Below are 22,779 nucleotides of genomic sequence, written 5' to 3'. Positions count from 1 at the left end.
GGCTTAATAATCGCTAAAAAAACGTTTTAACGCCTCTGCGAACCAAATTAAAAATTGTTTTTAGGAATTGCCGCAATCACGCTCCACTGATAATCCTTCTCTGCGAAAAACCGAGGGAATTCAAATTCCAAAGGATATTCTGGAATATATTTATTTGTCGTTAAATTAAAGGCGATTTTGGAATAAAAATCTAATTATTTTCGACATTAAATTTTAATATTAAAACGAGAATTCTATAAACGCAGTTTATTGACTTTCTTCTCCCCCCTCGAAATGGGGAATAAAAAAACAAAAAAGGAAGTCAATAAATCTCCAACATCCAATTATTTTGCATCTGGACGCATTCGGAAACTCTCAATTAACCGCGCCGTCTTTTCGAAAGAACAGCTTTCTAAGATTTTGTGTATATATATATTGAATGTATTTATTTGTTTTTTTTTCAGGCTTAGACTCCTATTTTCTCGAGTAAATTCAAGTTAAAATGGGGTCCTGGTACGATCGAATTACTACTACTATTACGGGCAATTTAGCGATTTTTCGCAAAAAAACACACTACCTGGTCTCGACGCGACAAATTTTAGTGAAATGCAAACGGGTGCGCGCCTTTAAAGAATACTGTAATTTCAAACTTTCATTGCTGCGGATTTTTTTCTATTTTTAGAATTTAGGCATGTTTTTTGAATAATTCTTAGTTAAAAAAATGCATTCGAAAATTTAATAATATTGGTTTTTTCTGAATAAGAAACACAAATATATTACAGTAGCACAATATTCTGAGAATGCGTATTGCACAACATATTTGACGCGCAAAATATCTCGTAGCGAAAACTACAGTAATCCTTTTTAAATGACTACTGTTGGTCGATTTAAGGGCTCGATTTTTTGAAATGAATTAAAATATTTTTTTATTCAACGATAGAGTATTAAAATTAAGTTTCATTTCAAAAATCGCTCGCGTAAATCGACACAAGCACTACAGTAGTCATTTAAAGAATTACTGTAGTTTTGATATTTTGCGCGTCAAATATGTTGTGCAGGATGCATTCTCAGAATTTTGTGTTCACGTATTGGTAGTTTTTGGTAGTTTTTTGAAAATATCTATTGAAAAAAACTTTTAAAAAATCATTTAAAATCAAGAGAATCCCAAAAATTCTGAAAAAAAGCTACCATAACTTTTCATCGCGGCGAGACCCGTGCCCCTTTAGTAGAACGGGTTACGGTAACGGAAAACTTTCTTTCGTTTCAAGACCCAAGATCGCAATTTTAAGTCAAAATTTGAATGAAAAAATGCACTTTCTTTCAACTTTTTTCATTTTTCCTCCGAATTTTCAATTAAAATCGGCAATTTCCAGATGTCTCCCTCTCCACTTCTCCTCGTTTTTCATTTTTCTCCACACTCGCCGGTCTACATTCATGCATTTCTTCTTGTAATTTCTCCTGATTTTATGGATTTTTTTTGTTGCTCCCGTTACTTTACACACACTTTTACCCCCTCTAAGAATATTGGACACAGACGCCTGATTGCACAAAGAACTTGTAACACCTGATGAGCATTTTTTCGTGTGTGTTTTCTCGAGCGTCCGAGATGATGGATTCGAGTGACCGAATCTCTCGGCTCATTTTTCCACTTTTAACCAGCATTTTTTTCATAAGCTTTTGTACAAAATTCTTTTTTTTTCGACTTTTTGTGGAAAATCTGAAATAAAAATGTCTCAAAAATGCATATTAAATTTTGCAAATTAAAAAACAATAATATCTCGTTTAAATTTTCAGATAAATGTAACTTTCTAAAAAAAAGCTCACATTTTTGAGATTCAAATTGTGCTAAATTTTGCCGGAAAATTCCAATTCCCGCAATTTGCCGTTTTGGCGATTTGGAGGATTTTTCTATAAGACCCTTTTCAAGACCCCTTTGCTGATTGAAATTGAAATTCTAGAATTTCCAAAAAAAAATGTGCAAAGCCACAATTTGGCGTTTCGGCAAGTGCCCTTTTTCCGGCAAATTGTCAATTTGCCGGTTTGCTGATTTCCCGATAAATTTCACAAACCGTTTGCCGCTCACCTCTGGTAATTTGGTAATAAGAAATTTTCCTTCAAAAATAAATGAAAAAATTTCAATTTACGGATATGCCGTCAATACCTAACGAGACCCAACGTTTGGGGGGCGAGCATTTTCATTTGGCATGGGAGCGTGTTTGCACCTCGATTTCAAACGACAATTTTTTTTGCGTTTCCATAACAAAACCCTCTATCTTCCCGTATACACCATATTTGAAAATTTTTTTGCTACAATGCTAAAAGTTCAACAATCAGTATTCACCTAATCCAATATACATATCTCATATCAATTAAGTACGGGGCGCGGCGGCGGTCATCCTTTCATGGCAAATGACGCTTTTCGTCGCTTTATTTGATTGATGCCATATCCCGTTACATACGTTCTATTCAATTTCTTGTTCTTTCAGCGAACGACTTCTTATGCGCCCAGCTGCTGACAGATATCTGAACGAGGTATGGTTTTATTAATTATCCTCCTTCTTTTTTTTTTGTTAAGAAAATCACACTTTGCACTTGTGTTCTGAGCTCGGCGCTTCCTCCTTGGAAGTGTGGTGTGTAAGAGAAAAAGAAATTTATGGTTCAAAGGGAGAAGAGAACTTGGAAGATGGAACGGGTCGAACATCAAAACCTTTTTATTTTCATTTTTTATAACCTAAACGAATTCACTTATTTTCTCACCCGTTCCGGAATTTTCCAATAGTTTGAAGCATGAGTTCACAAAAATTTTTTGAACAAAAAAATTAAATTTTAAAACATTTCAAAAATGTTTTCGAATTTTTTCATTCACAGGAAAATAGCAATTATCGCTATTTGGAAGTCGACCAAAGATTTAGCGAATTTTTAAATTTTATTTGTGATTTTTTAAATTTTTATCTGGAAGGCTAAAAGCTTGTTGATGTTGAAAATTTTTCTCTGAGAAAATTTGAATTTCCCGCCAAAACATTGTTAAAGATAATTTGAATTTCAACCAAAATTTTACAGAGAAAATTTGAATTCCACGCCATATATTTTTTCTGAAAAAAGTTCTGAAAAAAATCTAATTTCCTGCCAAAGCTTTTTTTCTGAGGAAATTTAAATTTTCCACCTAAATTATTCTTGACAATTTGAATTTCCCGCATATATTATTTTTGAAAATTTGAATTTGCAGCCAAATTTTTTTTCTGAAAATATTTAATTTACCGCCCAAAGTATTTTTGAAATTTTGAAGTTCCCGGCAATATATTTTTTTAGAAAATTTGATTTTTCCCCCAACATTTTTCAGCAAAATCTTCAATTTTTTCCTTTTTTATATCTTTTTTAAAATGATTTTTTGCCATATTAGCTCCATAGAAATCATTTATAATCATTTCCCTAGAACTATAAACTAAAACTTATACGAGTTACAGTAACTCGCGTGGTGAGACCCATTTGCGTAAGCTATCGCAACAATTTCTCATTGTTAGATGTCTAAAATAAAAAACCAAAAAAAAAAACCAAAGTGAGAAATGTGAAGGCAACCTACAAACTAGACAATACTCTCGAACATTCTTGTCACCTCCTCCCTCTCCACTTATCTTCCCGCGCGCCCTTTGTCAAATCACCTTTGATCACTAATAAGCTGACTGCCAAATGGTTTTATCCAGTGAGAAAGAGGGCCCCTGTTATTTCACAAAAACTCTAAACACCTGACTCTGCTTCTCCCCCATCTTCCCGTGTTGCACAATAGTCCTGGAGTGGAGGAGGGCCTGCTGCTACTCTCTCCCATGACTCCCTGATTGAAGCACTCTCTAATCACTGGCCAGAAGATTCACGGGAATCAAGTGAGAGCAAGAGATATACCGCCACGAGCCATAGAGATTCAGATGGCTCGACGACACTGATTTCAGAAACACCTACTGATATGTGTTCATCTCTCGAGAGCTGATAGGATAGCCACTCTCTTCTCTACCCAATGTCTATCTCGTTATCTTCACTCTTCACTCGTACATTATACAAATCTTTTTTGTAATGTGACACCTTATCCATGAGTATTCATCGGCAATTTATTTTGATAACCGCAATAATATTTTTGATGTGCCATGATTTGCCCTTTTTAAATGTCATGCGGAAGAGAAATGACGTCACTAGTGGTTTAGAATTTTTTGCCAACTTTTCGTGGCGAGACCCTATCTTTGTTCTAAAGGTACACTACAGCAGGGGTGGGCGGCAATTTTGTTTTAGCAAATTCGGCAAATTGGCGGCTTGCCGATTTGCCGGAAAATTTTCAATTCCCGCAATTTGCCGGTTTGCCGTTTTGCCGGGAAATTTCAATTCCGGCAATATGCCGGTTTGGCGATCTGCCGGAAATTTTCAATTCCGGCAATTTGCCGATTTGCCGTTTTGAAGGAAATTTTCAGTTCCGGCAAATTGCAGGTTTGTCGTTTGCCGGATATCATTTTTTTTTCATAAAATTTACTTTATTTTCAAACTTTGCTGATTGAAATTGAAATTCTGAAATTTCCAAAAAAATGCGGAAGAGAAATGACGTCACTAGGGGTTTAGAATTTTTTGCCAACTTTTCGTGGCGAGACCCTATCTTTGTTCTAAAGGTACACTACAGCAGGGGTGGGCGGCAATTTTGTTTTAGCAAATTCGGACAAAAAAATTCGAGTTTCTCTATTTTTGAAAAACAGTTAACTTTGGTCCGAAACCAAAAAAAAACCCAACAAAAAATCACAGCCCTGAACATCACCACTATTTTCTTTCTACATTCTGTGGAATAGTTGTGACGTCACACGTGGCCTAGAATTGGCGGCGGCCACTTTGCGGTAAAAATTCGATTTTTTGCTTTTTTATTCCAATTTTTTATTCCATGGCCAATTTTTAGACGGGGTATGTAAAACTGGCGCCGTTTAATTTTTGATTAAAAAAAATTTTCTTGAATTTTCATATACACAAAATTTGCGCGTAAAACATGGTGTATTGCGACAATTCGGCACAAGGTAGGCAGGCACACCTCCTCTATTCTCCTCTGACCTCTGAAAATTTTCACCCTTGTCAAATCTGAAACCGAAACGTTCCAGATCATGGCATCTGGTTTTAACTTTTAATTTCTAATTTAATTATATCGTAGTTTAGAGACAAAAGATGACGGTTTAATTGAATGTTTTCTCCTATACTATTACAGATTTGAATAGTTCTAGTCGTAGTTTTATTACTTTTTGAATTGGAAACAGCTTCCAGGTGACCTAGGCCTGCCTCCTGCCTACTGTATTGCGATAGGTAGGCATGCAGGTAGGCAGGAAAGTCTCAAGACTTTTTTCTTTTTATCTTCTCTCATTCCTCTCTTTTCTCAATTGCCTTGAGCTGTGTGTGTGTTGTCAACTTGGAAAAGTGATTTACTTCCATCAAAACAAACAAATCTTGTGTATCCCCCGGGGACCATCAAACATCAGGCGTTTTTTTATAGGCGGGGACACTTGCGTGGTAAGCTTCAGAAATGCCTGCCTACCTTCTTAAAGTTTCTGTATGAACTTTTAGTAAGTTTGAACATCCGAGTTTGCTGTAGGTAGGCAGGCAGGTACGAAAATAAATCTGCCTGCAATTTAACTAACGAAGAATCGAAAAATTAAAATTTCCCGAAAATATATCGATAGTCTCCGAATCTACAGATTTCTCGAAAAGTCAAAAAAAATCGATTTTCCGACATTCTATTGATTTTCTTTTTTTTTTTAACTACCAATTTACAGTATAATTATAAATTTTCCGATATGATATCAATTTTCTGACAAAAAATTAATTTTCCTCTATTTTATTGATTTTCTTCGGAACTACCGATTTACCGAAAAATTAAAATTTTGCGATGAAATATCGATTTTCTAACTTTGGACTCGATGCACCATGTTTGACGTTGCATGCAAGTTTTTTTTTACATTTGTAGACTGGTACCCTTGCCCATTCTTTTTTTTTACCGCGATCTCCAACCTTTCACCCACTCATTTTTTGAATTGTAATCTTGATCTCTCCCGTCTCTTCCATTCTGTCGGATATATTTGCTCACTTTCAATGCCGTTCAATTTTACCGATGGAAGAATGAGTAAGAGACAAAAGAAATGAATGGGTATTGACAGTTCGAAACTTCGATATATCTCTCGTCTTGAAACTTTTTGGATTTCAAGGATATTTTTGAGCTAGAATTTTTTTTTGAAATTTTTTGCAAATTTATTTAAAAAATTTTTTTGCGAAGTTCTTCTACGGAATTAAAAGAACAACATTTTTTTTCAAATAAGGAAAATTAGGCTGACAAGCAGGCAGGTAGGTATGAAGGCATACCAAATTTTCAGTTTTAAAATGTTAAAATTCAAGAATAAATTCTTCTGGCTTCCCGACATTTTGCCGAAAAAAGTTTTTTCGGTGAAGTTCGGGAGACAATCGATAAATTGTAAAAAAATCGATTTTGGATAATCAATACTCTGTCGGAAAATCTATAAACCTCTGGAAGTTTAATAATTCCGTATACATAATTCTGAAAACCATGCAAAATTTGAAATAAAAATTTGAAAAAAAATTCAATTTATAGGTGGTGGCATAGAAAAACGACGGCCTTTAATTCAGCGAATCAAATTCGACTCGCAAAACATCATCTCAATAGAGCATACTTTCTCACCACCTTTACACTATTTCGCAGGTGTTTTATCTATCGCAATTTTATGACCTCTTTCCGAGGAGGGCATACCACTTGAAACCTTTGAAATTTCACAATTTCTTTACAGATTTTGATCAGCAGCACAACAACAACAACCTCCGAACTTGATTTGTAGATATTATGTCAATTTATCAAAAAAGGTTAGAATTTTTTAATTGTTAGTTGGCAAAAAACGGTTTCAGATGGTCATCAGTAGGCAGCGGCGCTTCACCGTCTGCATCAATTTCTAGATCAACTCCGACAGCGACAAATGTTCTTTCCAGTGGTGTAGAGCCATCTACAGTCGGAACAAGGTATGGAAGAGGAAATCTGTGGCCTAGAAAAATGAGCAAATTTTCAGCTGGAATTCAGTCCGATGGAATAAGCCATCAACATCCTATCGGGCCAACCTGGCGTCTCGCTTTGAGAACAACTCAACTGCAAACTCGAACAGCAGTTACACTCCACAAAGAACTTCCAGGTTGGTACCGAGCATTTTTTTGGAAAAAAAATTGGACAGGCTGCTCGTCAAATTTGGTGCATTGAAAACAAATTTTGTTTAAAAAAAACAATTTTAAAAATTGTTCGAGCTGAATTTAAAAAAAAAAAAACATTATCTGTGAACTCAAGCCTAAGCCTAAGCCTGAGCCTAATCCTAAGTCTGAGCCAAAGCCTGAGCCTGAGCCTAAGCCTAAGCCTATTTCTAGCAATTGCGGCAAAATAAAATCAATTAGTACGTCATCATGCTGATCATATGAATTTGATCCAAATTGCAATTGCAATCGCGCTCCATTGCACTGGAATTTTTTTGCAATTGGGTTCCCCACTCAAAACAGGGTCCCACAAGTGTGTCCCACCACCACCCTCACAATTCATAATGTTTTGATAGTCTGAATGAGGCTTATTTTCAAATAAAAATGCTCTGCGAAACACGAGCTCTGGGGTGCCACCACACACCACCGGCAGGGGATCCTGTGTAACATTTCGCGGTCCCAAGAACCATATGGACCCCCAAGAGTACGTGGATTTTGTGGAGATTCTGGTAGTCTTCAGAAGTTGAAATAATGCCCGTTTTTTGACAATCATCATCATCATCTTTTAACGTTCCATTGAAAACAAAAAACAACTGTATTTTTTTTCAAAAATGTTGACCCTAAAATTATGCAAACCAATTTTAAAGTTGAAAACATAACATTTTTTTCAGATTTCTGAGCTCCGCCGCCAAGAATGCCGCCGACCTTGCCAGGTGAGTATTTCAAGTAAAATTTGAAAATTTGCGCGTAAGATGTGATGCATTAGAGCTAGACTGTTCAAATAACCGATATCAATGCATCTTATTTTACGCGCAAGCTTTCAACGTACACGAGTAGTGGCCGAGTTTTCCCCATTCGCGGCCATGCAAATTTGGCTGAATCCATCACATTAAAAATTTCCAATTTTCAGCATCGGACCGTCGGTAAGTTCTAGAGCATCACGATTCGATACCACGAATATGGCAAATAAGGAAAAGTACAGAAACGAGGTACACACAAAAATGTTGCAAAAAAAAACTAAAATGTTTGTTATTACAGGCACGAGATCTTATCAACAAGTGGTCGAGTCGGGAGCGGAATTCAAATAGTAAGTGCAAACTTTTTTTTTCGGTGTTTTGTTAGAAAAAAAACGAGAGAATTGATGATTGAACACTATGCTTGCAAAAATGAAATTATGGGTCGATGCACCATGTCACATCAACTTTGGCAGGTTTTATCTATGTGGCCTTTGGAGATAGAAAAAACTGTCAACTAAAAAAATTTTTATCGTAACTTTTCCTATATTTTTGTAGTTGACAACTTTTTGGTGCCTTTCAAACCCGCGGAGATATGACCTACCGAAATTATAGTGAGATAATTTTGCAAAAAATGGCTCAAGATACATAGTAAGAAATAACAGCATACATAAAACGGAAACGGAAATTGTACTTTAATCATAAATTACCTGACAATAGGCTATAGGCATATAGGTAGGTATGTAGGCATGAGGAGGTATTTCGACTCCCTGTCCTGCAAAAAATGAAACATTTCAACATGTTTATCCGTCCCCATCAGGGCTGTTTTTTTTGTTGTTTTTTTTTGGTTTGTTGTTTTTTTGTTGTTTTTTTTTGGTTTTTTCAGGAAAAATTGATTCAGCAAAAATTAAACAAATAAGAACAAAAAACCTTCCGTTTGTTCAATTTTTAATATTTTATGAAGAATCAACAGAATATTTCATGAAAAATTTCGGTTTTGTCCCGTTTGATATCAAACATTGAATTTTTTTTTGTTTTTTGTTTTTTTGTTTTTTTTTGTTTTTTTTTTTGGTTTTTTTGAAAAATTCGATTTTTTGTTTTTTGTTTTTTGGTCCAAAGTTCGACCAAAAAATTTTTTGTTTTTCGTTTTTTGGTCGAAAATTTTTTTTGCAACAGCCCTGGTCCCCATGACCCCTCACCAGGTGTCAAAATGTAATTTCTGCTTCCTTGATGACTTTTTGTTTGTTTGAATCTCGGAACTTTACAAAAAGTGTCAATGGGGTTCTCAATCATCTCTATACAACCATTTTCAGTCTCCAACACTTATCGATCGCCGGCTCCGCGGAGCACATTTCGATCTACCGACTCATTGGCGACATCTGGGACCTCTGGAGCAGGGAGCACGGGTTATTCGAACACAGGTTGGTGCATATTGTTGCAGAAAGGCGCCGAATTTGATGCGCAACTTTTTTGTATAAGCATAACTTTTGCGCGTGGTGCATTACAGGCGGACAACATTTTTGAAAATACATCATGTTTAAATTTCAATTTCATGACAACTAAATACTATCAGTTTTATGAATTTGCGCGTAAGATATGGTGCATTGCAGTTGTACGGTTACGTAACAGCAGATTTCCGCCATTCAAGTAGATCACAAAATCAAATTTTGCGCATATGGTATGGCGTATTACAGGTAATCTTATTTGGCAATGCATCAGACTTTACGCGCAAACTTATACCAACAAGCGTTTGGAAATTCGCGTGTAACACATGGTGCATCGACACGGTTCTTGTACAAGTATTACATCAAATTTGACGCACAAAACTTCACTTCTTCCAGCTTACCGAACATCAACATCCCTTACCCCAACACGTCCGGTGCTTCCCTCATCATCCACAGCATCTCGATATTCAACAGAGAGGCCAAGTCTATTGTCTCCATCTCCGACACCTACACTACAGTATCCTTACACTCCCACTCTAATCCAATAAATCTTTTTTGCAGCACGACACCGAAAGCGGATCGTCCGTGGCGTCAACGAATGGCCGAGTCGTCGCGCATCCGTTCGACGCTCGGCGACGACGTGAGTCAGGCGTACACGGCTCGCCGAGCCCGGCACGCATCGTCGCGTCGCAGCTCGTTGTCGCAAGACGAGTCGACCTACGAGACGACACGTGTGCCTAGTTATAGTGCATTAGTACAGCAACAACCCTATTCGGTTAGTGTGACGTTTTTGTGGTTGAGTTTTGGCGGTGATGGCGGGGGTGAAATTGCGCGTCAAATGTGGTGCATTTCAGTGGTGGTGCACCATATTTGACGCGCATTTTTGCACTGAAATCGTTGCTAGTGAGTTAAGAAACCATTTAACATGTCTAACCGGAGCAATTCTTAACAAATGTTGAAATTTCCAAATTTTTCTTTCGATGCACCATGACTCGAAGTTCTTGCCAAAGCATCAGAAATTGGCAAGTACGTTCTACTGATTTTTTTTTTCCAAAAATTTTTCAAATTCAAACTCACAACTCAACCTTTTTCCCTCCTAACGATTGCGCTAATCGAGACTGATCTTAACAAATTTTCAGAATTTGAAATTTTTTTGCGTTTCTTTTTTTTTCTAGAAAAGTTGCCAGTTTGAATGCTCAAATATATACCCAGAATTTTAGTACCGATCCCGACAAAGCTCAGTTGAAAGTTCTGTGTTCTCGCCGACGTCACGTTTTACCAGCGCCTCGTCCTATGTACCGTACTCCTACCGTAACCGAAGCGACGATCCACCAGCATCAACGACACGAACAAGTGTGCTAGATAGAAGCACATCTAGGTATCGGTCCACTTTGGAATATATTACTGTTACATCTAAAATTTCAGATCAAAATCTCCAACAAGGGATAGTTTACCGTCTCGTACCCCATCACAAGCTCCCAAGAATCCGTCGATTAGAGAGTCGAGCAAGGAGCGAGACGCAGACAAACAGAAGAAGAAGAGTGCCAAAGAAAGAAGTAAGTGGTCATCAGGTCTATATAAGCACATAAATAAATGTCTCTCTTTCAGCTGCTCGCCGTAATTCGCGACAAAACAGTCAACAAGACAGCTCATCCGACGAGGAAATAAATCGATTGATGAGAAGCCGATCGGGCTCACAGGTACGAAGGAAACCACGGAAGAAGAGTCAGGTGGAAACAGAGAAGCTAATTGTCGTCGAGCAAAAGGATACTGTAATGGTGAGTGTGGGGGTACTGTAGATGTATATCTGAGTAGTGTTGTAGGTAACCACCCAAAAGGGGCCCCATACGGTTCATCCCTGTTGTGACGCCATCGAAAAATGGGCGGGTGGGAAATTCAAATTCTCTGAGAAAACCTTTTGGCGAGAAATTCAAATTTTCTGAGAAACAATTTTTGGCGGGAAATTCAATTTTTTTGAGAACAATTTTTGGCGGGAAGTTCAAAGTTTCTGAGAGAACATTTCTCGATTCCTTGGCAAATTGTGGAACCTTCTGGAAAATTCGAGAAATTCCGATTGTGGGGGATCGTGGTGAGACCCTTCGCTGCGAGACCTAGCTGAATTGTTGATCAATGTAGTGGTACTGTAGACAGTTCTACAAAAAATGGGGTACTGTAGGATGCAGTAAAATGCTCGTTAAAATACCCCAACATATCATTTCAGAATCGCTCAATGCAGTCGTCACTGTACGAGACAGGAGTCGAAGATTCAGCTCTAATTCAATCACTCACTTCTCAAATCAACGGTAGCTTTTTTTATTTATTCAGGTGTATTCGAATTATTCATTCCAGAGTCTTTAACAGCATTGAATCTAACTGCGGAAAGTGAGGGATTCCAATCGTGCGCCGTGTCACCACTTGCTCCATCAATATCCAGAAGCAGCTCCAAACATGGGATAGTTAAAAATCAAATTATTAGTGAGTGCAAAAATCGATGCATCAGATTTCACGCGCAAGTTTAGTTCAGCTAGCGGTTTACACATCCTGCCTACCCCCTTTTGTATCATGCCTACCATATCTTGCGCAATACCTACCCCCTTTAACTTTATCCCTTCTTTGTCGCCTAGGTAGGCATGCAGGCAGGCATCTCCCAAGGATTTTTAATTTCCAGAATCCCCATCGCTAGTTGAAGTGCTGGGGCTACCGCGTAGCGACTCGAAGACAAGTTTGAAGGTAAGTTCTTTTGGAATGCTTCTCTATTCTCTAACGTACCATAGCTAGAAGTGTTTATAGTTACAAGAACAATTAGAATTCGATGATGAACTACTGCACGACGATCGACTAACATTTGATCTAGATGATTGCGAGGTAGATTTTTTATTTCTTTTTATTTTTTTTTGGTGTTGTTTAGTTGATTTTTTGCTTCACCTTGTGTTCCTTTCCTCATGTACCCTTGTTTGTTGGGGTCTTACTACAAAAAAGGGAGAATGTGAATTGTCTTGGAACGCCCCAAAATTTGCGCGTCAAATATGGTGCATGAGGCCCGTGGAACCAAAGTGGCCAAAACATCATATTTGACGCGCAAATTTGAAGGTTACTGTAGAACCAAAGTTGCTCCGGATTTTTCAGAAATCAATTAGATTTTTCGATATTTTCTGCCATTACTCAAATTTAGAAACAAACAAACAATTCACATAATCTTACACGCAAACTTTCTAATACAGTAACCCACTATGTTTCAAGGCGCAGGTAGGGATTCCAAGACAATTTCTGACTAAAGTACCCGAATCTATTGTTAATCTATCTTTTCCCCAGCCATCCGAATCCTCCCACATTGATGACGAGTCTCAGTACAGTGCCGTTGCTCATTTTAAGCCTAATAAGGTACGTCTGAATTGTCCTTGGGCACAGTTTTTTAAAGCTTCTCTAAGAAATTAAAACACTTTGAGTTTTCAGGTGAAACGATTGGCTCCAGTGCCGGGATTATGGAAGTCGGGCGCCGAGAACGAAGAGTTCATCTCGCGAAACAAACGATTCGCAAAGTCGGTATCACCTAGTGTAGAAAGTTGCATGCGTTTGTGAGTATCTAGATTAATATAGTACGCTGCAAGCCTGAAACCGGCCAGCCTACATGCCTGCCTGCCTACCATTTCATTATTTTTTGTGTTGTGTTGAAAGCACACAAGTTTTTATGTCCCTCGCCATGTCGCCGAAAATTTTTTCAGTTTTTTCGGGCCTCGGTTTTCTGGTAGTGTAGGCAGAAGGCAGGCATAGGTATACATGTTGTCTTGCAAGGTACTAGATAGGTATAATTTTACGACACCCTATGTTCCTTCTAGCTAGTTTGTCTGCAAATACTGTAGTTTCAGTTTTAGTTAGTACTTGTAAACCATTTTTATTTTTACACCCACTTCTACTGTAACATTTTGCAACCCATTTTATAATTTTTCAAACCCATATTTAAAACAGAAGAAATTTCTAGACCATCGCGGCCTTGAAAAACAAGATAATAATTTGATATTGGTATAAATAATTTTATGAAAAACATTTTTTGGTGGCCTAGAATTACTTATGGAAGAGTTTTATACTTTTGGCGGCTAGCTTATGTGGTGCCCGAGGTGCTTCTGCTTGGCTCTAAAAATTGGTCTAGAAATTTCAACCTGTGTTCTTTTCTACCCTGGAAGAGTTTTAACTTAGTTTCTGTAGTGGCCTAGAAGTTTTCCATTTTTGCTGGCCTAGAAATTTCATGTACATACATATTTTCCTCCGAACTGTCTAATTTTTCAGAGAAAATGCCAAAGGTGAAGCTGAGAACATCTTCCCACTCAAAAACTTGGAAAAAGCAACAAAATCTCTAAAAATCCCAGAGAAGAAGAAGCCAGCGGTGCTGAAAACCAAAGTGGATCCGAAGCCAGAAGTGAAGCCAGTGGAGAAGAAGCCTGTTTCAAAACCGGCTGCAGTGAAAATTTCTGAAAAGCCAAAGGCTGCCACGGCTCCAGAAGCTCCTAAAACTCCAACAAAAGTAGCTCCGGAAACTCAAAAAACGGAGCCTCCAGTCCCTGCCCCTAGAGCCCAGGCAGTTCAAAAGACGAAAGAGTCTGCTCCAGCATCAACTCCAGCTTCAGCCTCAGCGCCAACTCCAGCTCCAGCCACATCCAAACCAACTCCGACTGCAGTGAAACCAGCTGAAACTCCAAAGACGCCTGCAAAACCAGTTCCTGAAAAAGTCCAGGTTCCTGCTGTTGTCAAAGTTGCTCCAGAAAAAGTGAAATCACCTACTACTGCTGTTGAGCCAAAGAAATCAGCTCCAGCTGTACCTACTGTGACTGAAAAACCAAAAGAAGCTCCGAAGGAGACTCCAAAGCCAGGAATCGAAAAGAAAAAAGTGGTTAGTTTGAACATTTTTCTCAGGAAATTCAAAAATTTCGGAAATTTTCAAAAATTCAAACATTAAATTTAAAGGGAAATTTTCGAAATTTTTTTTAGAAATTTAAAGATTAGATTTTTAGGGAAATTGGCGCAGTACAGATTTTTTCAAAGAAATCGAACATTTCGAGTGCAAGAAAATGTTTAAACATTTCCAAAAAAAAAATTAAATTTGTGGGAAACATGGCGCGATATTCGAATTTTTCAAATAGTCTCAAAAAAATACATAAATTGAATTTCAATAAAATTTGGCACGGAATTCAAAATTTCCCATATTTCAGCTACTGAAAAAGAAGAAAATCATTCCGATTGATGATGAAGTTGAGGCACCAAAAGTGCTCAGCGAGCAGAACACTGAAATATCAAAAGTATTTTCAAGAAGAGCATGGGGAGCACAAAAAACCGAGAAAAAGATGAAATTGAGAAATGAGATGAAGGGAATTTCAATTCGTTGCAAGGCGGCTGGAAATCAAACAACTCAAATTGAAGAGCACTATCGTAGGAAACCACAAGCCGAAAGAGCTACGGTAGGTGGCTTTCAGCAGGAATTACAGTAGTTCAAAATTTTCAGGTTCTTGTGGATACTCCTGTTAAAGATGTGAATTATAGTGTTTGCAAGATTTCAGTGAGAGAGAAGAGGAAGAAAGTGTACGTTTGAACTTTTTATTAGAAAATAGGGGTACTGTAAATGTTGTGCGGAGGTAGGTATGTTCTCAGGCGAACATGCCTGTCTACCGCCCAAATTGTCCTTTTTTTGCACATTTACGAATTTCATATTTTGATCAAAATTTGAAAATTGTATATTTTTTCCCAGGCAAGTAGGCAAATGAGGCAGGCTTTTTCCTTGAAAATTTGAATTTTTAAATAGTATTTAATACTTATTAAAATATAAATTCATAAAAAATTGCGCGTAGGATATGGTGCATCGACTCAATATTTCTTTCCTTTCAAGCTCAAGAATTTCAGTTTCAAACCCATTTTTCTCATTTTCTTAGACCACTGTTTTTGAGTTCTAATTTTAAAATAAATATTTTTCGAACAAAAAAACTAAATGTTATGACAACATACATTTTGGCCTAAAAGGCCTAAAAAAATTTTAAAAATCGGTGGCCGAATTTTCCTATATTTTCAATTTTTCAATCAATGTGGCCGAGTTTAATCTTTACTAGGCCACCTAGCTAAAAGATAGTTTTTTCTCTGAAACATAAATATCAAGTTTTCTCGTCATTTCTTCTTCACACCAACTTTCATGAAATCATGACGTTTTTTTCTGTGTGTTCCGGTGTAAAGTCATTCTTATGAGAATTTTATAGCTCCGTGTGCATCTCCCCACCCCCACCTTTCTTTTGTCTCCCTTTGAATTCGGCGAATTTTGCTCTGAAACTTTTACTTCGTGACCTCTTTCTAGTGTAGGGTCTTAGGGTCTGTCTTTCTAGTAAGGGTCTCTTTACAAAAATGTTTTGAAACTTGAAAATTTTGAATTGCCCTCAAAAATTTAAAAATTCCGGCAAAACTTTAAAAATATATTTAAGTTTTAAAACTGGAATAAAATTATCAAAATTAAACAAAATTGCATTTTAATTTCTAGACAACATTTTTAGAACAATTATCATTACTATATATAAAGCGCTATTCTGTTTGTCTCTGACGTCACGGGTGACGTCACAACATTCAGCGCAAAAATTTAATTGAGAAAATTTTGAGGCTACTTATGATGAATGCGCACCCGACATCGATCGAGGTACGCGATAAACCACTCGACACTTTCCGAAAACATTTTTGCGGGAATTCAAATTTTAATTATTTGAAATCATTTTGGCGGGAATTCAAATTTTAATTTTTCTAAAACATTTTGGCGGGAATTCAAATTTTAATTTTTCTAAAACATTTTGGCGGGAATTCAAATTTTAATTTTTCTAAAACATTATTCTGGAATGTTCCAGAACCTTCTGGAAAATTCGAAAAAAAAGCGACCTTTCGTGGTGAGACCGATCGTGGTGAGGCCTTTCGTGGTGAGACCCATCGTGGTGAGACCCGTCGTGGTGAGACCTTTCGTGGTGAGACCCGTCGTGGTGAGACCTTTCGTGGTGAGACCCATCGTGGTGAGACCCATCGTGGTGAGACCCTTCGTGGTGAGACCCATCGTGGTGAGACCCTTCGTGGTGAGACCCATCGTGGTGAGACCCTTCGTGGTGACACCCATCGTGGCGAGACCTTTCGTGGTGAGACCCGTCGTGGTGAGACCTTTCGTGGTGAGACCCATCGTGGTGAGACCTTTCGTGGTGAGACCCGTCGTGGTGAGACCTTTCGTGGTGAGACCCATCGTGGTGAGACCCATCGTGGTGAGACCCATCGTGGTGAGACCCGTCGTGGTGAAACCTTTCGTGGTGAGACCCATCGTGGTGAGACCCATCGTGGTGAGACCCATCGTGGTGAGACCTTTCGTGGTGAGACCCATCGTGGCGAGACCTTTCGTGGTGAGACCTTTCGTGGTGAGACCCATCGTGGCGAGACCTTTCGTGGTGAGACACTTCGTGGTGAGACCCATCGTGGCGAGACCTTTCGTGGTGAGACACTTCGTGGTGAGACCTTTCGTGGTGAGACCCATCGTGGTGATACCCATCGTGGTGAGACCCTTCGTGGTGAGACCCATCGTGGCGAGACCTTTCGTGGTGAGACCCATCGTGGTGAGACCCGTCGTGGTGAAACCTTTCGTGGTGAGACCCATCGTGGTGAGACCCATCGTGGTGAGACCCTTCGTGGTGAGACCCTTCGTGGTGAGACCCATCGTGGTGAGACCCTTCGTGGTGAGACCCATCGTGGTGAGACCCATCGTGGTGAGACCCTTCGTGGTGAGACCCTTCGTGGTGAGACCCATCGTGGTGAGACCTTTCGTGGTGAGACCCTTCGTGGTGAGACCCTTCGTGGTGAGACCCATCGTGGTGAGACCCTTCGTGGTGAGACCCTTCGTGGTGAGACCCATCGTGGTGAGACCCATCGTGGTGAGACCCTTCGTGGTGAGACCCTTCGTGGTGAGACCCATCGTGGTGAGACCCATCGTGGTGAGACCCATCGTGGTGAGACCTTTCGTGGTGAGACCCATCGTGGCGAGACCTTTCGTGGTGAGACCTTTCGTGGTGAGACCCATCGTGGCGAGACCTTTCGTGGAGAGACACTTCGTGGTGAGACCCATCGTGGCGAGACCTTTCGTGGTGAGACACTTCGTGGTGAGACACTTCGTGGTGAGACCTTTCGTGGTGAGACCCATCGTGGTGAGACCCATCGTGGTGAGACCCTTCGTGGTGAGACCCATCGTGGCGAGACCTTTCGTGGTGAGACCCATCGTGGTGAGACCCGTCGTGGTGAAACCTTTCGTGGTGAGACCCATCGTGGTGAGACCCATCGTGGTGAGACCCTTCGTGGTGAGACCCTTCGTGGTGAGACCCATCGTGGTGAGACCCTTCGTGGTGAGACCCATCGTGGTGAGACCCATCGTGGTGAGACCCTTCGTGGTGAGACCCTTCGTGGTGAGACCCATCGTGGTGAGACCTTTCGTGGTGAGACCCGTCGTGGTGAGACCTTTCGTGGTGAGACCCATCGTGGTGAGACCCATCGTGGTGAGACCCATCGTGGTGAGACCCGTCGTGGTGAAACCTTTCGTGGTGAGACCCATCGTGGTGAGACCCATCGTGGTGAGACCCATCGTGGCGAGACCTTTCGTGGTGAGACACTTCGTGGTGAGACCCATCGTGGCGAGACCTTTCGTGGTGAGACACTTCGTGGTGAGACCCATCGTGGCGAGACCTTTCGTGGTGAGACACTTCGTGGCGAGACCTTTCGTGGTGAGACCTTTCGTGGTGAGACCCATCGTGGTGAGACCCATCGTGGTGAGACCTTTCGTGGTGAGACCCATCGTGGTGAGACCCTTCGTGGTGAGGCCCATCGTGGTGAGACCCTTCGTGGTGAGACCCATCGTGGTGAGACCCTTCGTGGTGAGGCCCATCGTGGCGAGACCTTTCGTGGTGAGACCCTTCGTGGTGAGGCCCATCGTGGCGAGACCTTTCGTGGTGAGACCCTTCGTGGTGAGACCCTTCGTGGTGAGACCTTTCGTGGTGAGACCCATCGTGGTGAGACCCTTCGTGGTGAGGCCCATCGTGGCGAGGCCTTTCGTGGTGAGACCCATCGTGGTGAGACCCATCGTGGTGAGACTCATCGTGGTGAGACCTTTCGTGGTGAGACCCATCGTGGTGAGACCCATCGTGGTGAGACCCTTCGTGGTGAGACCCATCGTGGCGAGACCTTTCGTGGTGAGACCCATCGTGGTGAGACCCGTCGTGGTGAAACCTTTCGTGGTGAGACCCATCGTGGTGAGACCCATCGTGGTGAGACCCATCGTGGCGAGACCTTTCGTGGTGAGACACTTCGTGGTGAGACCCATCGTGGCGAGACCTTTCGTGGTGAGACACTTCGTGGTGAGACCCATCGTGGCGAGACCTTTCGTGGTGAGACACTTCGTGGCGAGACCTTTCGTGGTGAGACCTTTCGTGGTGAGACCCATCGTGGTGAGACCCATCGTGGTGAGACCTTTCGTGGTGAGACCCATCGTGGTGAGACCCTTCGTGGTGAGGCCCATCGTGGTGAGACCCTTCGTGGTGAGACCCATCGTGGTGAGACCCTTCGTGGTGAGGCCCATCGTGGCGAGACCTTTCGTGGTGAGACCCTTCGTGGTGAGACCCTTCGTGGTGAGACCCTTCGTGGTGAGACCCATCGTGGTGAGACCCTTCGTGGTGAGGCCCATCGTGGCGAGACCTTTCGTGGTGAGACCCATCGTGGTGAGACCCATCGTGGTGAGACTCATCGTGGTGAGACCTTTCGTGGTGAGACCCATCGTGGTGAGACCCATCGTGGTGAGACCCTTCGTGGTGAGACCCATCGTGGCGAGACCTTTCGTGGTGAGACCCATCGTGGTGAGACCCGTCGTGGTGAAACCTTTCGTGGTGAGACCCATCGTGGTGAGACCCATCGTGGTGAGACCCATCGTGGTGAGACCTTTCGTGGTGAGACCCATCGTGGCGAGACCTTTCGTGGTGAGACCTTTCGTGGTGAGACCCATCGTGGTGAGTCCCATCGTGGTGAGACCTTTCGTGGTGAGACCCATCGTGGCGAGACCTTTCGTGGTGAGACACTTCGTGGTGAGACCCATCGTGGCGAGACCTTTCGTGGTGAGACCCATCGTGGCGAGACCTTTCGTGGCGAGACCTTTCGTGGTGAGACACTTCGTGGTGAGACCCATCGTGGCGAGACCTTTCGTGGTGAAACCCTTCGTGGTGAGACCCATCGTGGTGAGACCCATCGCAGTGAAACATTTTGGCGGGAATTCAAATATTAATTTTTTGAAAACATTTTGGCGGGAATCCTATGTAGTGTTCAAAAAGTGAACATTTTCACTTTTTTTCATGAGATACTTTTGAAGGATTAATTGATGATTTATGTGTCAAACATGTCAAATTTCGCCAGTCGTTAGCACGCGCCTTGGCGCGTGCTAGCGGCTGTCATGTATATATTAAAATTCGGCCAAAGTTAAAAAAAAACATTGAATTTCCCGAGAAATTTTAATTCCAGAGAATATTATTTTCGAAAAATTGTTTAAAAAAATAGAAATTTTATTTTCACAGAAAATTGAAATTTTTTTAAACTCAAAATTTCTAGAAAAAAAAATTAAGAATTCCCGCTAAATAATAATAATTTAAATTGAAATAATAGTCCCTTAGTAAATTAAAAAAATATATATTTGCGCCGAAATTTTTGGAAAACTCGAAGCAAAACATGCCAATATCTTAGTTAAAAAATTATTAAAATTGGAATTTAAAATTTCCGGTAAAAAATCAAGTTTGATAAATTGAAAAAAATACATTTAGAAATTAAAAATTAAAGATCCAAAAAATGAAAATATAACACTCGTAGGAAAAACAATTGTTTAAAAAAAAATCCGAAATTGTGATGCGACTCATTAAAAATTTAAACACATTTTCAAAATAATTTTGTAGAATCTGTAAGTTTAGTTCCTTTTTTCCTGTAAAATCGAAACCGTAGTATTCTGAAAGTGTTCTGACCCAACCCATCAATGCAACCAACGCAATCATCCCTGACGCCCGTCGCCCCGCTTTCCGTACATTCATCTCAAACTTTTGCAGTGAAAAGAAACCTGTCGTCGAAGAAGTGGTTGATGCGCCGGCGCCACCATCTCTATCTCAATCATTCATCGAATCAACTGAAAACATGTCCCGTTCGGTGTCGGTTGCATCCCGAGCATCCGACACTCGAGCATCGATTATTCTTGATGAAATGCGTGGAACCGAGGCGGCTGTGGAATGGACACGTGATTTGGATATTGATGATGAGCTTGATCATTATAATGGAATTCTTGTACTTCCGGATAAATCGATTCTCGAACAATACATCTCACGGAAACGTGGGAAAATCGATCGATATCGAGGGCTTCGGCCGTCTTCGATGTGCTCCTATGTTTCAGATAATTGTGCATCACCATGCCCATCAACTGTCTCGGAACTTTGTCTTCCATCTTCCGGTTAGTTCGATTTTTTTTGTTTTTTTTTTTTTAATTTGTCATACAACATGGCCTAGAAAATGGAAAGTTCGGCCATTGATTTTTTGATTTTAATGCAAAGATTTCGCGCCAAAGTTATGAAAATTGAAATTAAAATTTTTCTTTCTCCCCAAAATTTGAAAATTAAATATAGTTAAAATATAACCTTTAAAAAATTGAATTTTAATTTCTAGGCAATATTTCCTGAACAACTGAAATTAGAATTTCGGCCGAAATTCAAAAAAAAATGAAATTGGGATTTCCCGACCGAAAAGCCGAAAAGTTTTGTGAAAGATATTTTTCCAAGGTGTTTATATTTTATACTAGATATAATATCGACATCGATTTTTGGAAAAATTATCTGAAAATAGGTTTAAAAAATTAAATTTCCCGATCAGATTTTCGAGACAATTTTGGCCTACTTTTCCTCTACGTGGCCTGGAACAATAGAAAATTCGGCCAGCAATATAGATTGATTTTTTGATTTTTCCTTAATTTTTTACAACACACATCTTTCTGAAACTTGCTGAAAATTATTTAAAAATCTACAGTAACCCATTTCCATTTTATTAAAGTTTTTGGAAAAAAAAAGTTTGAGAAAATTTAAATTTTTAGAAAACGTATTTTAACATTTTAAATTTATTTTCGGAATTTGCTGAAAAAAATCTGAAAATTCCGACATTTTTTCATAAAATTTCCAATTGTCTCTCAGTTCTTTTTGGCGATTCAATATTTTAAAAAATGCCCATTTTAGCATGCAATTTGGCGAAAATTTGAATTAAGCTTCATTTTAAAAAACCAAATTTGTTTTAGTATTGGTGCACGAGCCCCGCCGGCGTGCTCAATACAGTGCGGAGCCCACTGACCATTGCATCACCCCAGTCCCATTGAACTCAACGCCACGTGGATTTACAACAAAGAAAGAACCTCCACCGGTGATTAAACCTGTACCATTCGAGGCACCCAAGACACTCTTCGAAAAGATGATTCAAGATCAGGCAAATCGTAATCGGACGGTTACTACTTCAGAGGTGAGGGTTTTGTTGAATAGTTTTGTTGGACAGTAAGTTTAATGTGTTGAGTATGATATATGCTTCGAATTTTCCTGAAACGGTTTGATTTTTTTTTAATGTCTGTCTGATAAATACAGCATACTTTTTTGTAAAATTTTTTTTTAAATTAAGATTTGGTATTATTAATAGCGCGAAACTGAAAAGTGGCAAGCACGCTCTATTGACAAACTAAAAAATAAATCATTTGCAAGAGCAAAATTAGGGAGATTAATTGAAAATTTTATTTTCAATAAATTTGAATTTTTCTGAAAAATATCTGAAAATTTGTCTTTCTGAGTACTCATAAAAAATTTCCATTTAAAATGGTTATCTAAAAATTTGAATTGCTGGAAAATAACAAATTAGTTATGCTTCATAATTCATGGAGCATTTTGAAAACAATTTAAAAAATTTGCATCGGCGAATACACAGAAATCTCGAAAAAAAAATTAATTGTTTTCAAAATTTTTATGAGAATTCTCGATGATTCAAATCAGGAGTTGTCGGCAATTGACGTTCGCCAAATTTTTTGTCGATAAATTCGGCAAATTCGGCAAATTTCCGGAACCGAAAATTTCCGACAAATCGGCAAACCGGCAAATCGTGGTTTTGCACATTTTTTGGAAGTTTCTGAATTTTAATTTCAATCGGCAAAAATTGTACGCATCCTATTGAAACGGAAAATCGGAACATCGGGAAATCGGCAATTTGCCGGAATTGAAAATTTCCGGCAAATTGGCAAACCGGCAACTTTGCCGATATGCCGAATTTATCGACAAAAAAAT

The 22,779-nt window shown here is 39.7% G+C and overlaps 1 protein-coding gene and 2 non-coding genes across 10 annotated transcripts in view; 1 reads left to right on the top strand and 2 right to left on the bottom strand.

Moving 5' to 3' along the window:
- Positions 1-3,773: 3,773 nt before the first annotated feature.
- K03E5.6 lies at positions 3,774-3,906 on the bottom strand. Its single transcript, NR_050041.1, has one exon. It is a non-coding gene; the product is annotated as an Unclassified non-coding RNA K03E5.6 (non-coding RNA).
- A 2,882-nt stretch (positions 3,907-6,788) lies between these two features.
- Positions 6,789-22,779, top strand: part of W05F2.4 — a gene marked incomplete at both ends in the record, with an annotated part of 28,089 nt that continues 12,098 nt past the window's right edge. Inside the window, 23 exons of one of the 8 annotated variants that reach the window (NM_001037894.5) lie at positions 6,789-6,861; positions 6,904-7,014; positions 7,062-7,181; positions 7,905-7,946; positions 8,144-8,222; positions 8,272-8,320; positions 9,281-9,388; positions 9,809-9,929; positions 9,974-10,052; positions 10,633-10,790; positions 10,838-10,968; positions 11,021-11,190; positions 11,634-11,715; positions 11,762-11,887; positions 12,081-12,142; positions 12,203-12,277; positions 12,725-12,793; positions 12,866-12,987; positions 13,697-14,297; positions 14,617-14,862; positions 14,907-14,983; positions 20,530-20,924; positions 21,756-21,973. In NM_001037894.5, the coding sequence (NP_001032983.2) occupies positions 6,842-6,861; positions 6,904-7,014; positions 7,062-7,181; positions 7,905-7,946; positions 8,144-8,222; positions 8,272-8,320; positions 9,281-9,388; positions 9,809-9,929; positions 9,974-10,052; positions 10,633-10,790; positions 10,838-10,968; positions 11,021-11,190; positions 11,634-11,715; positions 11,762-11,887; positions 12,081-12,142; positions 12,203-12,277; positions 12,725-12,793; positions 12,866-12,987; positions 13,697-14,297; positions 14,617-14,862; positions 14,907-14,983; positions 20,530-20,924; positions 21,756-21,973 (3,261 nt within the window). Of the gene's footprint in view, positions 6,862-6,903; positions 7,015-7,061; positions 7,182-7,904; positions 7,947-8,143; positions 8,223-8,271; positions 8,321-9,280; positions 9,389-9,808; positions 9,930-9,973; positions 10,188-10,632; positions 10,791-10,837; positions 10,969-11,020; positions 11,191-11,633; positions 11,716-11,761; positions 11,888-12,080; positions 12,143-12,202; positions 12,278-12,724; positions 12,794-12,865; positions 12,988-13,696; positions 14,298-14,616; positions 14,863-14,906; positions 14,984-20,529; positions 20,925-21,755; positions 21,974-22,779 lie in introns of all 8 variants that reach the window. The other 7 variants (NM_001404257.1, NM_001404260.1, NM_001404261.1 and 4 more) reach the window with 7 other exon arrangements.
- K03E5.7 lies at positions 7,328-7,399 on the bottom strand. Its single transcript, NR_050040.1, has one exon. It is a non-coding gene; the product is annotated as an Unclassified non-coding RNA K03E5.7 (non-coding RNA).

This window comes from Caenorhabditis elegans, chromosome I (genome assembly GCF_000002985.6).
Source record: "Caenorhabditis elegans chromosome I".
NCBI classification, from domain to species: Eukaryota; Metazoa; Nematoda; class Chromadorea; order Rhabditida; family Rhabditidae; genus Caenorhabditis; species Caenorhabditis elegans.
Note: the sequence above shows the minus strand (reverse complement) of the source record. Positions and strands in the feature narration are given on the sequence as shown.